The 14,124-nt window shown below is 42.1% G+C and overlaps 1 protein-coding gene across 1 annotated transcript in view; it reads left to right on the top strand.

Annotated features, from left to right (window-relative positions):
- The first annotated feature begins 1,858 nt into the window (after nucleotides 1-1,858).
- The window catches only part of LOC124149546, a 47,533-nt gene continuing 35,267 nt past the window's right edge, over nucleotides 1,859-14,124 (top strand). Inside the window, exons 1-2 of the mRNA XM_048395039.1 lie at nucleotides 1,859-1,941; nucleotides 11,491-13,722. Coding sequence (XP_048250996.1) covers nucleotides 11,608-13,722 — 2,115 coding nt within the window. The 5' untranslated portion in view covers nucleotides 1,859-1,941; nucleotides 11,491-11,607. The remainder of the gene's footprint in view (nucleotides 1,942-11,490; nucleotides 13,723-14,124) is intronic.

The following is a 14,124-nucleotide window of genomic DNA, read 5'->3' as shown; positions in this document are numbered from 1 at the left end:
GATTCCCGGATCCCTTGTGGTCCAAATAACAGATATACTCAACGGCAAATAACTATGCTTTTTAATACAATATATTAAGAATTTCAGAAGCCCTTGAATAAAAAAACAACTCTTTTGTCTTGCAATATAAGTGTATTGGTGTATAGTACAAAGATTATATTATATTTCTAAACATTCTGAATATTTACAATTTTTAGCTAAACGTTTTTATTTCTTACATAAGCTAAGTTGGATATTTGAGGTATGACGTTCATTTTGTGACCCAGTACGTATCAATACGGCATCAGGTACCCGTTCATCATGATGATATCTGCGTATTGGGACCGCATCAACGTTGACTTGGTGTCATGCATAATATGTTTCTAGGTTTGTCAGTACCATACCCGTGCTCGTGGGTTTCACCAAAGTGGTAAATGTCTAAGACCTGCATCACTTAAGGCTGCCACTGACACGCCATAATAACACTCACCAACACCCCCTCATTACAACATAACGGTTTCCCTCATGCAGACTGAATGTCCCGTTATAGTCGTGATCAGTGCCTATATGTGTACATCAGGTTAAAGTCGCGGGTTGTCAATAATTCCCTCGCAACCTGACCGTGTTTGACCTACATTTATGTCTTAACTAAATTAAGTCAATTGAGTCGCATCAACACTTCACTGACACCCGCGGCTTTGTGAGGCAAAACCTACTTTTAACAATAGTTCAACCATATCACTGTGCCCAGCTCTAGTAATCCCATCCTGGCTTTGTTAAAACCATTGATACACTGTTGTAAACGCCTTGATACCTGGCGGGAGTTACCTCATAGACAATTGTCTGCATTTGTAACGCTTCAAGGCACAGCGAATTAACCATTAGTCCCCCTTGAGCTAAAACTTTGGATTAAATCACCTTTACCGTACATACCTAAAATAATGTGTCTTTGCTATTGATGTGAGAGTAAGTGAAATTGTTTTACACCGCCTTTTGCAGTAATCCGGCAGTATCACGGCGATAGGGATGCGTTTCATAGATTTTACCCTTGTAGGAATCAAACCCGGTCTTCGGCGTGACGAGCGAACGTTTTAACCATAAAGTTGACTCACCGCCAGGTTAGAGTCAGAACTGATAGGAGAGTGGGCCATAGCATATGCATATCGGAAGTTAATTTCTTAAATATTACTTACCTCATAGATGTTAATGCATGTTTATTTCAATGCCAGTTTTATATTGGTCTTTTACCTTTAATACATTACTTCGATCGTGTTCAATATCAGCCTTGTGTGAGATGAGGATTTTTACCGTTATTTGTAATGTTCAATGAAACCTCGTTAATCCGACCGATACAATTCCCAATGAAATCGTCATGGTTAACACATGTCTGGGTTAACGAATATTGTCACCGAACATTCTTTAGCACACATGACTTCCAGAACTGAATCGTCATGAAAACCGACTAATTATTTCTGTTTTATATATTTTAAGAGACAAAGCGTTAGTCTAGCATATTGCCTTTCTGGAATGTTCGTATGCGCATCAAACACTAAATGTAAATCCTAGAGTTATGATTTACGTCGATAAGCAAAATTTACAACATAATTATAGGTCTTGGTAAGAAACTAACGATTCTGTATAAATAACTCCTTTTAGGTTACCGACACTAATTATTGGATTTACGGTAATCTCATTGTTGGTACACGAAAAGTCAGACCGTAGCTTGAATAACACATGAACGTTATGCATGTGATCGGAACGTTTAAGCAGCTTAACACTCGCAAGGGAGGTAACTCCTTGGTTGACTGAATTTTCTTCTTCATCGCTATTCAGAATGTGACCGAGTTCGAATTAATCAGATGTGGGAAATAGTTTGGTATCGCAGCCAAATATGGATCTTTACTTGGAAATGTGGTCAATATTTTGAAATTGACAATATGGATTCTTACACTCCTCACACAGGTATGTCAAAACATGGCATTAATATTCCACGCTTCATATAATATTTGCAAGGAAAGTTCTTCAGTTGACGTCAAATTCTTGTGGGAAGACGGGCAATTGTTTGATGTTCGTCGTTTACATAAGTAATTGGCTGTATTACCATTTTTGTTCCTATTCTCACTCATAATGTAAAAGCTTGTTTTCTCCAAACTCCCAAATTATGTCGATGTTAAGAATAGCAAAAGTTTGTTATCCGTTTGAAACATAACTATTTAGAAAATAATATAAACTTAAACATTTTATATTTTATGGGGTATACGGCCGTGTGTCTGTTATTACACCGGTAGGACAACAGAAATGGTTATATATGAGCTCGCGAAACAAATGTAACACTCAGATATAACATCTAGAATGGATGCGTGTCCTTAGATGCACGGGGCGGTTGCCTAGGGGTTAAAGCGTTCGCTCGTCACGCCGAAAACCCCGGTTCGATTCCCGACATGGGTACAATGTGTGAAGCCCATTTCTGGCGCCCCCCGCCGTGATATTGGTGGAATATTGCTAAAAGCGGCGTAAAACCATACCCACTCACTCACCTTATATGCACGAGAACTGTCGTTATTTTAGTTTGTGTTCACGTTATTCTTCAAAGTTAAGTGTCATATGTTTACTATTAATGTATACAGACACACACGTCAAATGCAATCAGTGTGAACTGCAGCTACTCGATCAGGGCCAGTGGTTTATTAGTTATGGCCCTAAACATGAATATCAAACCCTTTCGTTGTTTACATATTTGTGATTCATATGACAGATTTATATTTCGCAGAAATAGAAGTCAAGTTTTGTACACACTAGAGCGGTAGAGACCATATATTTTTGACAGATGCCAACGTTGAAATTAACAATGTTTATGCTATTGACAATCGTTAAGTACATGACATACGTGGGCTTGTCATAAAACTATGGTTCGAATGATACCTATGCATTACATGTCGGTGTGTGGTGTTATGTCAACACATATTGACGTCATTAGTGTTTGAAATGAAAACCCCAATGAAAATCCGAAAAACAACGATGTTTATTCTTACGACCAACTGGGGCGGTCGGGTAGCCTAGTGGTTAAAGCGTTCGCTCGTCACGCCGAAGACCCGGGTTCGATTCCCGACATGGATACAATGTGTGAAGCCCATTTCTGGTGTCCCCCGCCGTGATATTGCTGGAATATTGCTAAAAGCGGCATAAAACCATACTCACTCACTTACGACCAACTGTTCAACATGTTTCCGACGTTTAAACTGTATATTTATAACTCATTATTTAGAGTGAGTTGGGGTTTTAGCCGCTTTTAGCACTATTTCAGCCATATCAGAAAGACATTGTTACCATGTGGAGATTCGAACCCAGGTCTTCAGCGGACGAGCGAACGCTTTAACCACTAGGCAACCCGATAATTCCCTCATTGTTTAGAGATGTGAATTATCCAAAATGAAAACAATATGACGTTGTATATCATTACCGCTATTCTACATTATTTACTTTAACCACGAGACTCCTCAACGCCCCTCATTTTGAGACCGAGATAAATTTCCTCAAAATGTTAAAAATATTATATAACGTACTATATCCTTACGCGATTCCAGATATTCGCTATTTCGGTATTCGTGGGATACCGACAATGAATTGAGCTTAACCTACACGCTCTGTGTGTAGTTCACGTGTAACCTTTGACCTGCACGTGTATCCGTGACCCTTCATCAATAACGACTTTGGAGAAGCCGCCAGAGTTCGGCTCACCTGCCCTGCTGTGTACTCAGACTCGCGTCTAACGGTAATCTCGGCTTTAATCTAAAGTCAAGCCAGAATACTAGGCAAAGTTTAAACATTAGATAATCTTCAGACTGCTGAATAGTTAGCATGCTTTCCTGTATCAACAATGACCTTTGACCGTCACCAGTTCGGCTTGTGGTGGTCACATACCCGCTGACGTGAGTCGAGGCGAGCTCGCGATGTGGACGATTGTGTTACCGCATGCGATTAACGCCGTCACATCGTAATTAACACGTTTATTGTATTTTGTATTTGGAGCCACAAGACCCAGGTTCGATTCCGAACTACGGGTACAATGTGTTACGCCCATTTCTCGCGTTCCCCGTCGTGTTATTGCTAAAGACGGCGTAAAACCATACTCATTCACACATTTCAGGTATCTCCAAGCCCTGATATTGCAGGAATGTTGCTAAGCGATGCGTAAAACCTCACTCACTCACTCACTATAAGTTCTGGAGGTCGTCAGAAGAATGTTTTAAAAGTCTAATTATTTATGTCGTGCTGTGAAATGACGTTATATATAATACCGATCCGTCAATATTTTCAACTTTAATTTGAACACGCAAAAGTGACACCCATTATGGATTGCAAAGGATATTTCCTCAGTGTGAAGGATGCGACGCTAGCACTCTTTATTCTAAGCCACAGACCGACCCCAGGTCAGCTGTGTTTTGTCAATCCCGAGGTCCTGAGGAGGCTTGTTAATGATGCGCTGAAAACAAATATTGGTGAAATGCAGTCTAAATAAACTACTGTCATCTCAAGTGTTTGTTCAGGCAATTAGCATTGTTGAAAGGCAGGTTTAGACTCCAAACATTGTTCAGGACAAATAACACACAGTCTCACTGAAGCAAATACAAGAATGAGCCGAATTATTGTCATCGGGGGATTTTAAACAACGTCAGATTGCTCCCTCTGAGGTACGCGTTGGGCAAAGAGGTCAAGTTGTTCTCTATGACGTCCGCGCTATATAATTATGTTTTGATATCGACACACCTACCATCTGTGTTTTCACCATGTATGAGATAATCGGAATCGTTCAATGGACTCTGTTATTAGTTAAAATTTCTTATTATGGAATTATATTTATCCCTTTTTATTTATTTTTATTTATTTTTATGATTGATGACTGTCTAGCATATGCAGCAGTACCTACTTTGATGTAGCCGATGGATATGTCAAGCACATAGGTAGTATGAATATATTTTTCACTTGGTATGTAAGCATAAGTTTTGGCTGAGGAACAGCCTTGTCACTTTAATGTCTACATAGAATTGATACCTTACCTTCATTTGTTGGTTCTGGGAAGGGCACCACGTACACACGCTGCATATAATTAATATCTCTCAGTCTACAAATATTTCATTTTTTATTGAAACAAATAAAGGGACGCGTATGTATGAATTAATGATGTGAGGATTTCAAGTACGAATGTAGCGAAAATGAGTGAGTGAGTGAGTTTGGTTTAACGCTGCTTTTAACAGTATTCCAGTTATATCACGGCGTGTCAGCTTAATGTAGGAGGAAAGCCCAAAGTGATGCAGGTCTCAGACGTTTACCACTTCGGTGAAACCCACGAGCACGGGTATGGTGCTGACAAACCTAGAAACATAATCGGGGCGAACCGGGATTCGAACCATAATCATGTGTTTCTGGCGTGCCCAAGGGACGCAACTCTGCACAGCGAATCGCGGCGCCTTAGACGACTGGGTCACCCGTGCCCCCTAGCGAGAATGAACACATACGTGATTGATTGATTGATTGATTGATTGAATGAATGAATGAATGAATGAATGAATGAATGAATGAATGAGTGAATGAGAATGGTTAATAGAACAGGAAAGTTTCGAAGGCGTTCGCGAGGAATTGTCCCGTGTTTGCCCAGCTAAACAGTTGACTTGCCCTTACATGTGTTTGTGACGGGATACGCTCACCTTTTCGCGAACACATGGTATCGTCTCTAATTGATAGTGATTCATAAACATATGTCAGCATTGTACAACTGACTCTGGTATTTAGCAGAAATTTTTTATAATATATAAATCCCAAGGACTGAGGATTGGGGTTGGATAAATGTAAAGAAATGGTTAATAGAAGTGACGGTATGGGAACGAGACTACTGGATTGCGTGGGTCAATATAATTACAAAAACGATCAAATTACCACACTATATGTTCACGGAGAGCACAAGCTGGTGTTCTCATATACGCACAGTCGCAATTTATGAACTGTAAATATGCCCTCAGGGAATTTCAAATATGTCTCCCATATCCTTCTTTGATTATTCTTCTAACAAAGTGAGCATGTCTTTAATGTAATTCAAACAAACATTTCAAAAGTTAGTTAAGGAAAGCAATCACACATGTTGTGTTATTTTACCAGTCTTGCATGTCCCCGTGAGCGAGTTATTTTAATCAAAGGAGCGATGTTGACTCAACAAATCAACATTTGATGTTTACCGTCTGTCAGATATGAAGCGCTGTTGTAAGCATGTCTCGCATGAAATACAAGGTGTGATTATGAAGCGCTGTTGTAAGCATGCCTCGCATGAAATACAAGGTGTGATTATGAAGCGCTGTTGTAAGCATGCCTCGCATGAAATACAAGGTGTGATTATGAAGCACTGTTGTAAGCATGCCTCGCATGAAATACAAGGTGTGATTATGAAGCACTGTTGTAAGCATGCCTCGCATGAAATACAAGGTGTGATTATGAAGCGCTGTTGTAAGCATGCCTCGCATGAAATACAAGGTGTGATTATGAAGCACTGTTGTAAGCATGCCTCGCATGAAATACAAGGTGTGATTATGAAGCACTGTTGTAAGCATGCCTCGCATGAAATACAAGGTGTGATTATGAAGCACTGTTGTAAGCATGCCTCGCATGAAATACAAGGTGTGATTATGAAGCGCTGTTGTAAGCATGCCTCGCATGAAATACAAGGTGTGATTATGAAGCACTGTTGTAAGCATGCCTCGCATGAAATACAAGGTGTGATTATGAAGCACTGTTGTAAGCATGCCTCGCATGAAATACAAGGTGTGATTATGAAGCACTGTTGTAAGCATGCCTCACATGAAATACAAGGTGTGATTATGAAGCACTGTTGTAAGCATGCCTCGCATGAAATACAAGGTGTGATTATGAAGCACTGTTGTAAGCATGCCTCGCATGAAATACAAGGTGTGATTATGAAGCACTATTGTAAGCATGCCTCACATGAAATACAAGGTGTGATTATGAAGCACTGTTGTAAGCATGCCTCGCATGAAATACAAGGTGTGATTCACTCCGGGCAACTTCTCCAGTCATTGAAGACGGCTGGGTAGTCCAGTGGGTAAAGCGTTCGCGTTTCAGTTCCCCAACTTCTGGTGTCCCCCTCCGTTATATTGCGAAATATTGCTGAAAGCGGCGTAAAATTCACTCACTCACTCACTCACAATGGGATAGCTTAAGGATATATTTGCCAGCGCCGCGACTAACGGGATCGGGTGGTCAGGCTCGCTGACATGGTTGATGCATGTCATCGTATCCCGATTACGTAGATCGATGCTCCTGATATCAATCACTGGATTGTCTAGTCTAGACTCGAATATCTACAGACCGCCGTTATACAGCTGGAATATTGCCGAGTGCGGTGTTAAACAACAAACAAACCATTAAACCAGCGTCGCTTGATGGCGACTTCACGTTTCCCCCCACCTTGGAGCGTGGGGACACGTCTTGGGCAACGACACACCTTGGACGACGACGGCACGTGTGAGATTAGCGCCATAGCTGTGCCAGTTCCGCCTATATGTGACGTAATCTTCTCAGGATTATCTAAGAACTAGACCATTGTCTTTCAAAGCTAACTTGAGGGAGAATATTTGTTAGGTTTACTCGGATGAAAGTCATGACATAATCTGTTTAAAGTCAAGAAATACTCGGCACAATTCGCGAACAATAGCTACTGTTTGCTTCTTTGATTGTTTTACTAGTAATCAAAATGCGTTGACATTATGTATGCATGTATCTTATATTGGACAAACATCTTGTCTCTGAAGTGAACATATTTTGATGAAATAACCCGGATGTTAAATTATCTAGATAAAATGTAATAGAAATGAGACTTATCTAGACTTGCCAACTATTATAGACTTGCATGGGCTGTTTTGGATATATTGGTTTCAGGGTCGAAATGACAGACATATTTTATATGGCAAATATACATCCGATAATGTTTTCTGAAACGTCAGTACATTCGTATGACAATGAGGAAGCCATTTTTAAAGTTTTAAAGTTATATTTAGCGTAGGACATATTCTCCCCGTATTAGGGGAATCACAACGATGAGAGTCTTCACATGTGAGTGAGTGAGTGAGTGAGTGAGATGTGTTTCACACATTGTTCCCATATATTGTTTGTTTGTTTGTTTGTTGTTTAACGCCGCGCTCAATAATATTCCAGCAATATATGACGGCGGTCTGTTAAATAATCGAGTCTGGACCAGACAATCCAGTGCTTGACATCATGAGCATCGATCCACGAATTGGGATCGATGACATGCATCAACCAGCTCAGCGAGTCTGACCACCCGATCCCGTTAGTCGCCTCTTACGACAACCATTGTCGCCTTTTACGGCAAGCATGGGTTGCTGAAGACCTCCTCTACCCCGGATCTTCACGGGTTTCCCATATATTGAATCAAACTTCTAGCTTTCATCTGGATACAGTGAGTGAAGGAGTGAGTGGTCCACACCATCACATGGACGTCCGTCAGCGTCGGTCCACGTATTAGGGCACGTTGAAGTAGTAATTCATTCATGTCGCCGCCGAGCGTTGGCCTTCAAATAATTCTCTCTTAGATATTTAGCGGCAATTCCCATCGCTTCATACGCCAAAACATAAGCAGGTGACATCGTCTACTCCGGACCGACCGTAGTCCCAGTGTGGTTGTGTGATGTGGCACCTGTTAACTCAGCAGGAAGTGGGTACCCGGTAGGATGACTGTTTACGTTCTAGCGCTTCACTAGCAGCTTGGGATGTATTCTACACAGGGCTCTGAGAATGAAAATCAAGTGACCTGACGAAGTTTGAGCGTGAAGTCTTGCAGGAAAAAGCAAATTACACGAATAATAATAATAATAATAATAATAATAATAATAATAATAATAATAAAAAAGTGGTGATGATGATGATGATGATGATGATGATCTCTTACAAGCTTCAAGACCCACTGTGCAGTTATCATGAATATTTAGCACTACAAAATACACGGAAGCAAGAAACGGGTTTAGGTCTAATCCGTTCTGTGTAATCCGGTTTACTGACTGAACGTCACGCAGACACCAATCTTAATCCGGATTATGTAACCGGATTATGGTGTGATCCAGCACAGCTCAGCAATCCGTTATGTAAATCTGTCCCGTGCAGGTTTTTCAACACAGACCTGTTTTGTAGGTAAAGAGTCTTTTGACCTGCGATTGGGTTTAAGTATTAACTTGAGGTAATGCATACATTGAAGATCATCTTCATGCGGAGTTTATATTTATTCCGAGAGTCATTTCATGATAGAAAACAGGTTTATTTTCATTCTTAAACTTTTTGAGTGAGTGAGTGAGTATGGTTTTACGCCGATTTTAGCAATATTCCTATCAATATCACGGCTGGGGACATCAGAAATGGGCTTCACACATTGTACCCATGTCGGAAATCGAACCCGGGTCTTCGGCGTGACGAGCGAACGCTTTAACCACTAGGCTACCCGACCGCACCTTAAACTTTTTGAATTTTTAACACGTCGCTTCCAAAGAAAGGGGCGATGGGGGTAGCCTAGTGATAAATCGTTCGCTCGTCACCCCAAAGAACCGGGTTCGATCCCCATCATGGGTGTAATGTGTGAAGCCCATTTCTGGTGTCCCCTGGTGATATTGTTAAAAGCGGCCTAAACCCACACTCGCTCACTCGCTTCCAAGACGGGAAAGACTTATTTATATTTTTGAATCAACACCGAGATAACGAGTGAGTGAGGCAATTCTATCTAACGGACATTGGAACAGTACCTACAGTTACGGTGTTCCCATAGAAACCTGTCTCGGGACTCAACGCTGCATAGCTAGCGGCATGTTGGTTGGTGTGTTGTTTAACGCCGCACTCAGCAATATTCCAGCTTTTTGACGGCAGTCTTTAAATAATCGAGTCTGGACCAGACAATCCAGTGATTATTATCATGAGCATCGATCCACGCAATTGGGATCAGTGACATGCATCAACCAGTCAGCGAGCCTGACCACCCGATCCCGTTAGTCGCCTTGTACGGCAAGCATAGGTTGCTCAACCTATTCTACCCCGGATCTTCACGGGTCAAGTAGGGTGAAAGATGAGGGCCTTGAGGTTAAAACATTAGAACGTCACTCCGAAGACCCGGGTTCGATTCTACACATCGGTACAATGTGTGGATCCACTTGCTGGTGCCCCCCGCCGTTATATAGCTGGAATATTTCTCACCACGATGGAAAACTGCCAACTATATTGTTAGTTGCGTGCCATTGAGCACTGAACTTACATTGCATTGACCTGGGGGTTGATCAGACAAACATACAACCGTATGCGAGACCCACCAATTAATATACTGCTAAGAATACGCTTTTTTTCTGTTTGAAGAATTTGAATTTCGTTTTTGTAAAACCTGGACAAATTATTGTTTAACGTTTCTCTCAATCAAATTATTATTGTTATTTTGAAAAAAAATATCCCAGACCCCCATAATATCACTTCATCACGTCAGGATATAGACATAAAACGAATTTATCTCACCACAATTTATCATTTACCACAAACGGAGATAAAGATACGATTCGTTTGTATGTCGCCATCTTTCTAAACGAAAATGTGTTTGTTGAGGCTCTGTGCACCCCGTATATCTAATGTCAATATTAATATATATGACGCGACGCCGTTTCGCTGTAAGGAGCTTGAACCCTAGAGATTCCAGAGATCAGACGGCGGGGTATATTTGTTCCAGCTGTAGCAGAGTACATAGTAAAATATCTAAACGTCATTGACCAATAAAATTCGAGTGTTGTACGTGCAAGGAAAGATAAATAAACACTATAACTCTTGTAACATAAAAGTACTCTCACATGAACATATGACACCTTATAAAGGAGTAAGCATATACTCCAAAACGTTGTGTTCTTCATTATAAAGAAGATGACATTCATATATTCTCCTCCTTAGGTGTATCGATTCTAAATGCCTTTCAAAGTCCTCACACATATATTGTTGTGTTGTTAATATAGTATCTATTTTAATGATAATTTAGTATCACGACACGCCCCAAATGTGTGTTTTTGTCGACCCTTGTCATGATTTTCTATGCTATACAAACCACAGTTTTATTTATTTCTGCCCTTTACCCCGAACTCCGGTTATGTCGAAGAATGTATGTAGCTTCGTATGGGCCCCGTGTAATAGGTTCCCAGTAATATATTACTTGTAAGAGGCGACAACATGACATCGGGTGAAGCGAAGTGGCTCGGTTGATCAATTGTCATCGTCCCTAGACGGCATGGGACGTTGCTCATAATATCAACCACTGGTTTGTCGGACGCAATATCTGTACAGCCCGCTGTTATATTGTTATGATATTGTGAATGTAGTGTTAAACAACAGACTAACGAACAATCCTCCTCCCCCTAATAGAATGCATGACATGTTCACATCACCAAGCTAAAACTCCTCTTATTTATTTTCCAGAATGACTCTGACGACGACGACGACGATGATGTAGATGCCTATTCCCCATTGTCCACTCGATCCTGGAGGCTGTGTAAAACCACGCCCCCCTGTCCGTCACCCCCTCCTGGCCTCACGATGAACGGCCACCTGCATCCTTCCCCTTCCAAACAAGGGCCAACTATGAGATCCGGCAGCTCATTGAAGAGGAACAGCATGGTGCATGATAGACCTAAAAGAATGAATGGACTGTCAGTGTCCGCTGACGTAATCACACTACGAGAAGAATCCAGTGTGAACTCCCCTAAGATCAACGGCTTGAGTCAGTCGTATGACCAGTCTAATGTCCATAACGGTTCCTGGAAGTCACCCAAATCAGCGAGTCCTAAGACAAGACCGGCTCCTCCCCCTCCTCCGCTCCCCAAGACCAGCCCCCCGTCCCCCAGGCAAGTGTCCTCGTGCGAGGTCACGAACCCTGACCGATCGGGCTGGCTGCTGGATCAGCTCAGAGGGGAGAAAGTTTGGTGTGTGGTAGCTGACATGCTGTTTTGTGTGTTTGAGTCCGACACTGCTGAGAGTTCCAAGGATGTGATCTTCCTGCCAGGCTGCAGGGTTAGATCTCTCGTGTTTAACAGTGCTAAAAGAGACAGTGTAGGGAGTAAGGATGGCGAGGAACACACTAAGACAATCACAGGTGTGGACAAGTATCAGTTCTATATCGAAAACGTGAGTATAAGGAGAAAATACTTGTTCGGGACGAAGTGTAAATCTGATCTGGACGAGTGGGTAGATGTTCTGACCAGGGCGTGTGATATAGCTGTGTTTGACAATTGTGCTAACCAGGCTCGAGACTCTGATGGCTGGGACAGTGCTGACGACTCTGTGTTCCCCCCAGCCAATGGAAGCTATTACCCGTCCCCCACACGCACAAGGAGGATGAGCATGATCTCCATGTCGCTCAGGGACAATGATCTGAGTGATTCTAAGTGTGACTTCAGAAAACGTTTACGTAAGGAAACCGATGATCCTAAAGTAGCGCCAGTGAAAGGACTCCACATTATGGAAGCTCAAAAGCAGCCTAAGAAGTCTAGGTCGTTCTTAAAACTGAAGTCCTTTGGGAGTCTGGACAGCCTTCTGAAAAGGAAAAGAACTAGAAGTGCTGAGAGGGCAGCCACTCGCGATAGTCATTCTCTGGATGAGACCAAATCTCTGAACATCCCCGATTCCCCGAACTCTGACGTGTCGGACGCTTCTGTGTTATCACGACCAGTCTCCTCTTCCCAGTCATTTTTATCGAGGTCGTGGGATTCAGGAAAATCTTCCAATGGTTTAGGATCGAGCATCAGACGACGAGCTTCGGACCTGAAAGACAAGGTGTTTGGTGGAGGAAAGACTACGCACTGTTCCAGAACTCCTGGCTTGAGACTGAGAGACCTGAACGATATCAGGATAAGTGGCCATTTGCAATACAAGTTTATGATGAGGTGGATTAAAGTGTGGTGCGCTGTGAGCAGAGGGTGTTTCTATGGGTTCAAGTCTCAGAATGGAGGCGAGAGTCCCATGATTGCTGTCATTCTGACGCAGAGCATCGTCTCGTATGTCACTGAGCCTGAGAAAAGGAACAAGAAGCTGTATGTATTTAAGCTCGCGCAGAATCATTGTAAGAATATTTACCTCTGTGCACAGGAGGAGACGGATCTTTCACGGTGGTTGCAGACGCTGCAAATGGAGGCGTGTAGAATTCAGGCAGACGACAATCTTGCCTTAGAAAGCACGTCCGATTGTAACTATAGCGTTGACAGCGCGCTCAGTGCTATGTCAATTGCGTCTAGTCATACCGACATTACTGACAATTACCACACCTTCAGTACTCATCTTGCCCTTAGCTCAACGTCACATTCAACAGATGCTCAGGACTATGTTCCGGGAATGTATGACTTTGCCGGAAGTGACGTCACGGGTCGTCTGGACAGCACAGAATCAGCAGACGACTGGGACAACTCAAGTCAAAGCTCAACAAATGAGGCTCCCTACCCTCGTTATAATGACGTCACACCCAAACATGACCCCAGCGTCTCGTATTTGTGGGGCAAGGACAAGGGGTACCTGTTCCAGGTTATACGAGCTAAGCTGCGGAAGGGAAGGAGAAGTCGGGGGGAGGGGACGCTGTATGACCGGGAGGTGTCACGGTTGGAGGGAGGAGGGTCGCTGCTTCTCATCCACGATGATGATGACACATTCAGACAAAGACAGGTAGGGAAATCTTGCTTTCTTCTTGTGATAAATTTTGTGACGAACATTTTTAATGATAAATCTTTAAAAATAATTCTGCCTTAGTTTTTGTGGAAAAAACTAAATTGTTCGGCTTAAAGAATGTATGTTTTTAAAATATTCTGTCTCAACACAACCAACCTTCAAAATATTGAATGGTGGGCCATTATAACACTGAATTTTATCGAGTGGTCAGGCGCGTAAAACTTAAAAACAATACATCTTTATTTTATCAAAGGTTGTTGCCATGTTTTAATATTAGAGTAGCTTGTTTCGTGTATTTCTTCGTTTATGAATAAACTTTAAAACTCAGTCGTCGTCAGCCCGACCTTCGTACGCTGAAACTCGCTTGTCAAATTCAACGTTCGCAATCTAAGTATTTTA

The sequence above is a fragment of the Haliotis rufescens genome, unplaced genomic scaffold (genome assembly GCF_023055435.1).
Source record: "Haliotis rufescens isolate VD_foot unplaced genomic scaffold, xgHalRufe1.0.p SCAF_139, whole genome shotgun sequence".
In the NCBI taxonomy this organism is placed as follows: Eukaryota; Metazoa; Mollusca; class Gastropoda; order Lepetellida; family Haliotidae; genus Haliotis; species Haliotis rufescens.
This window is presented reverse-complemented; position numbering and strand designations above follow the sequence as displayed.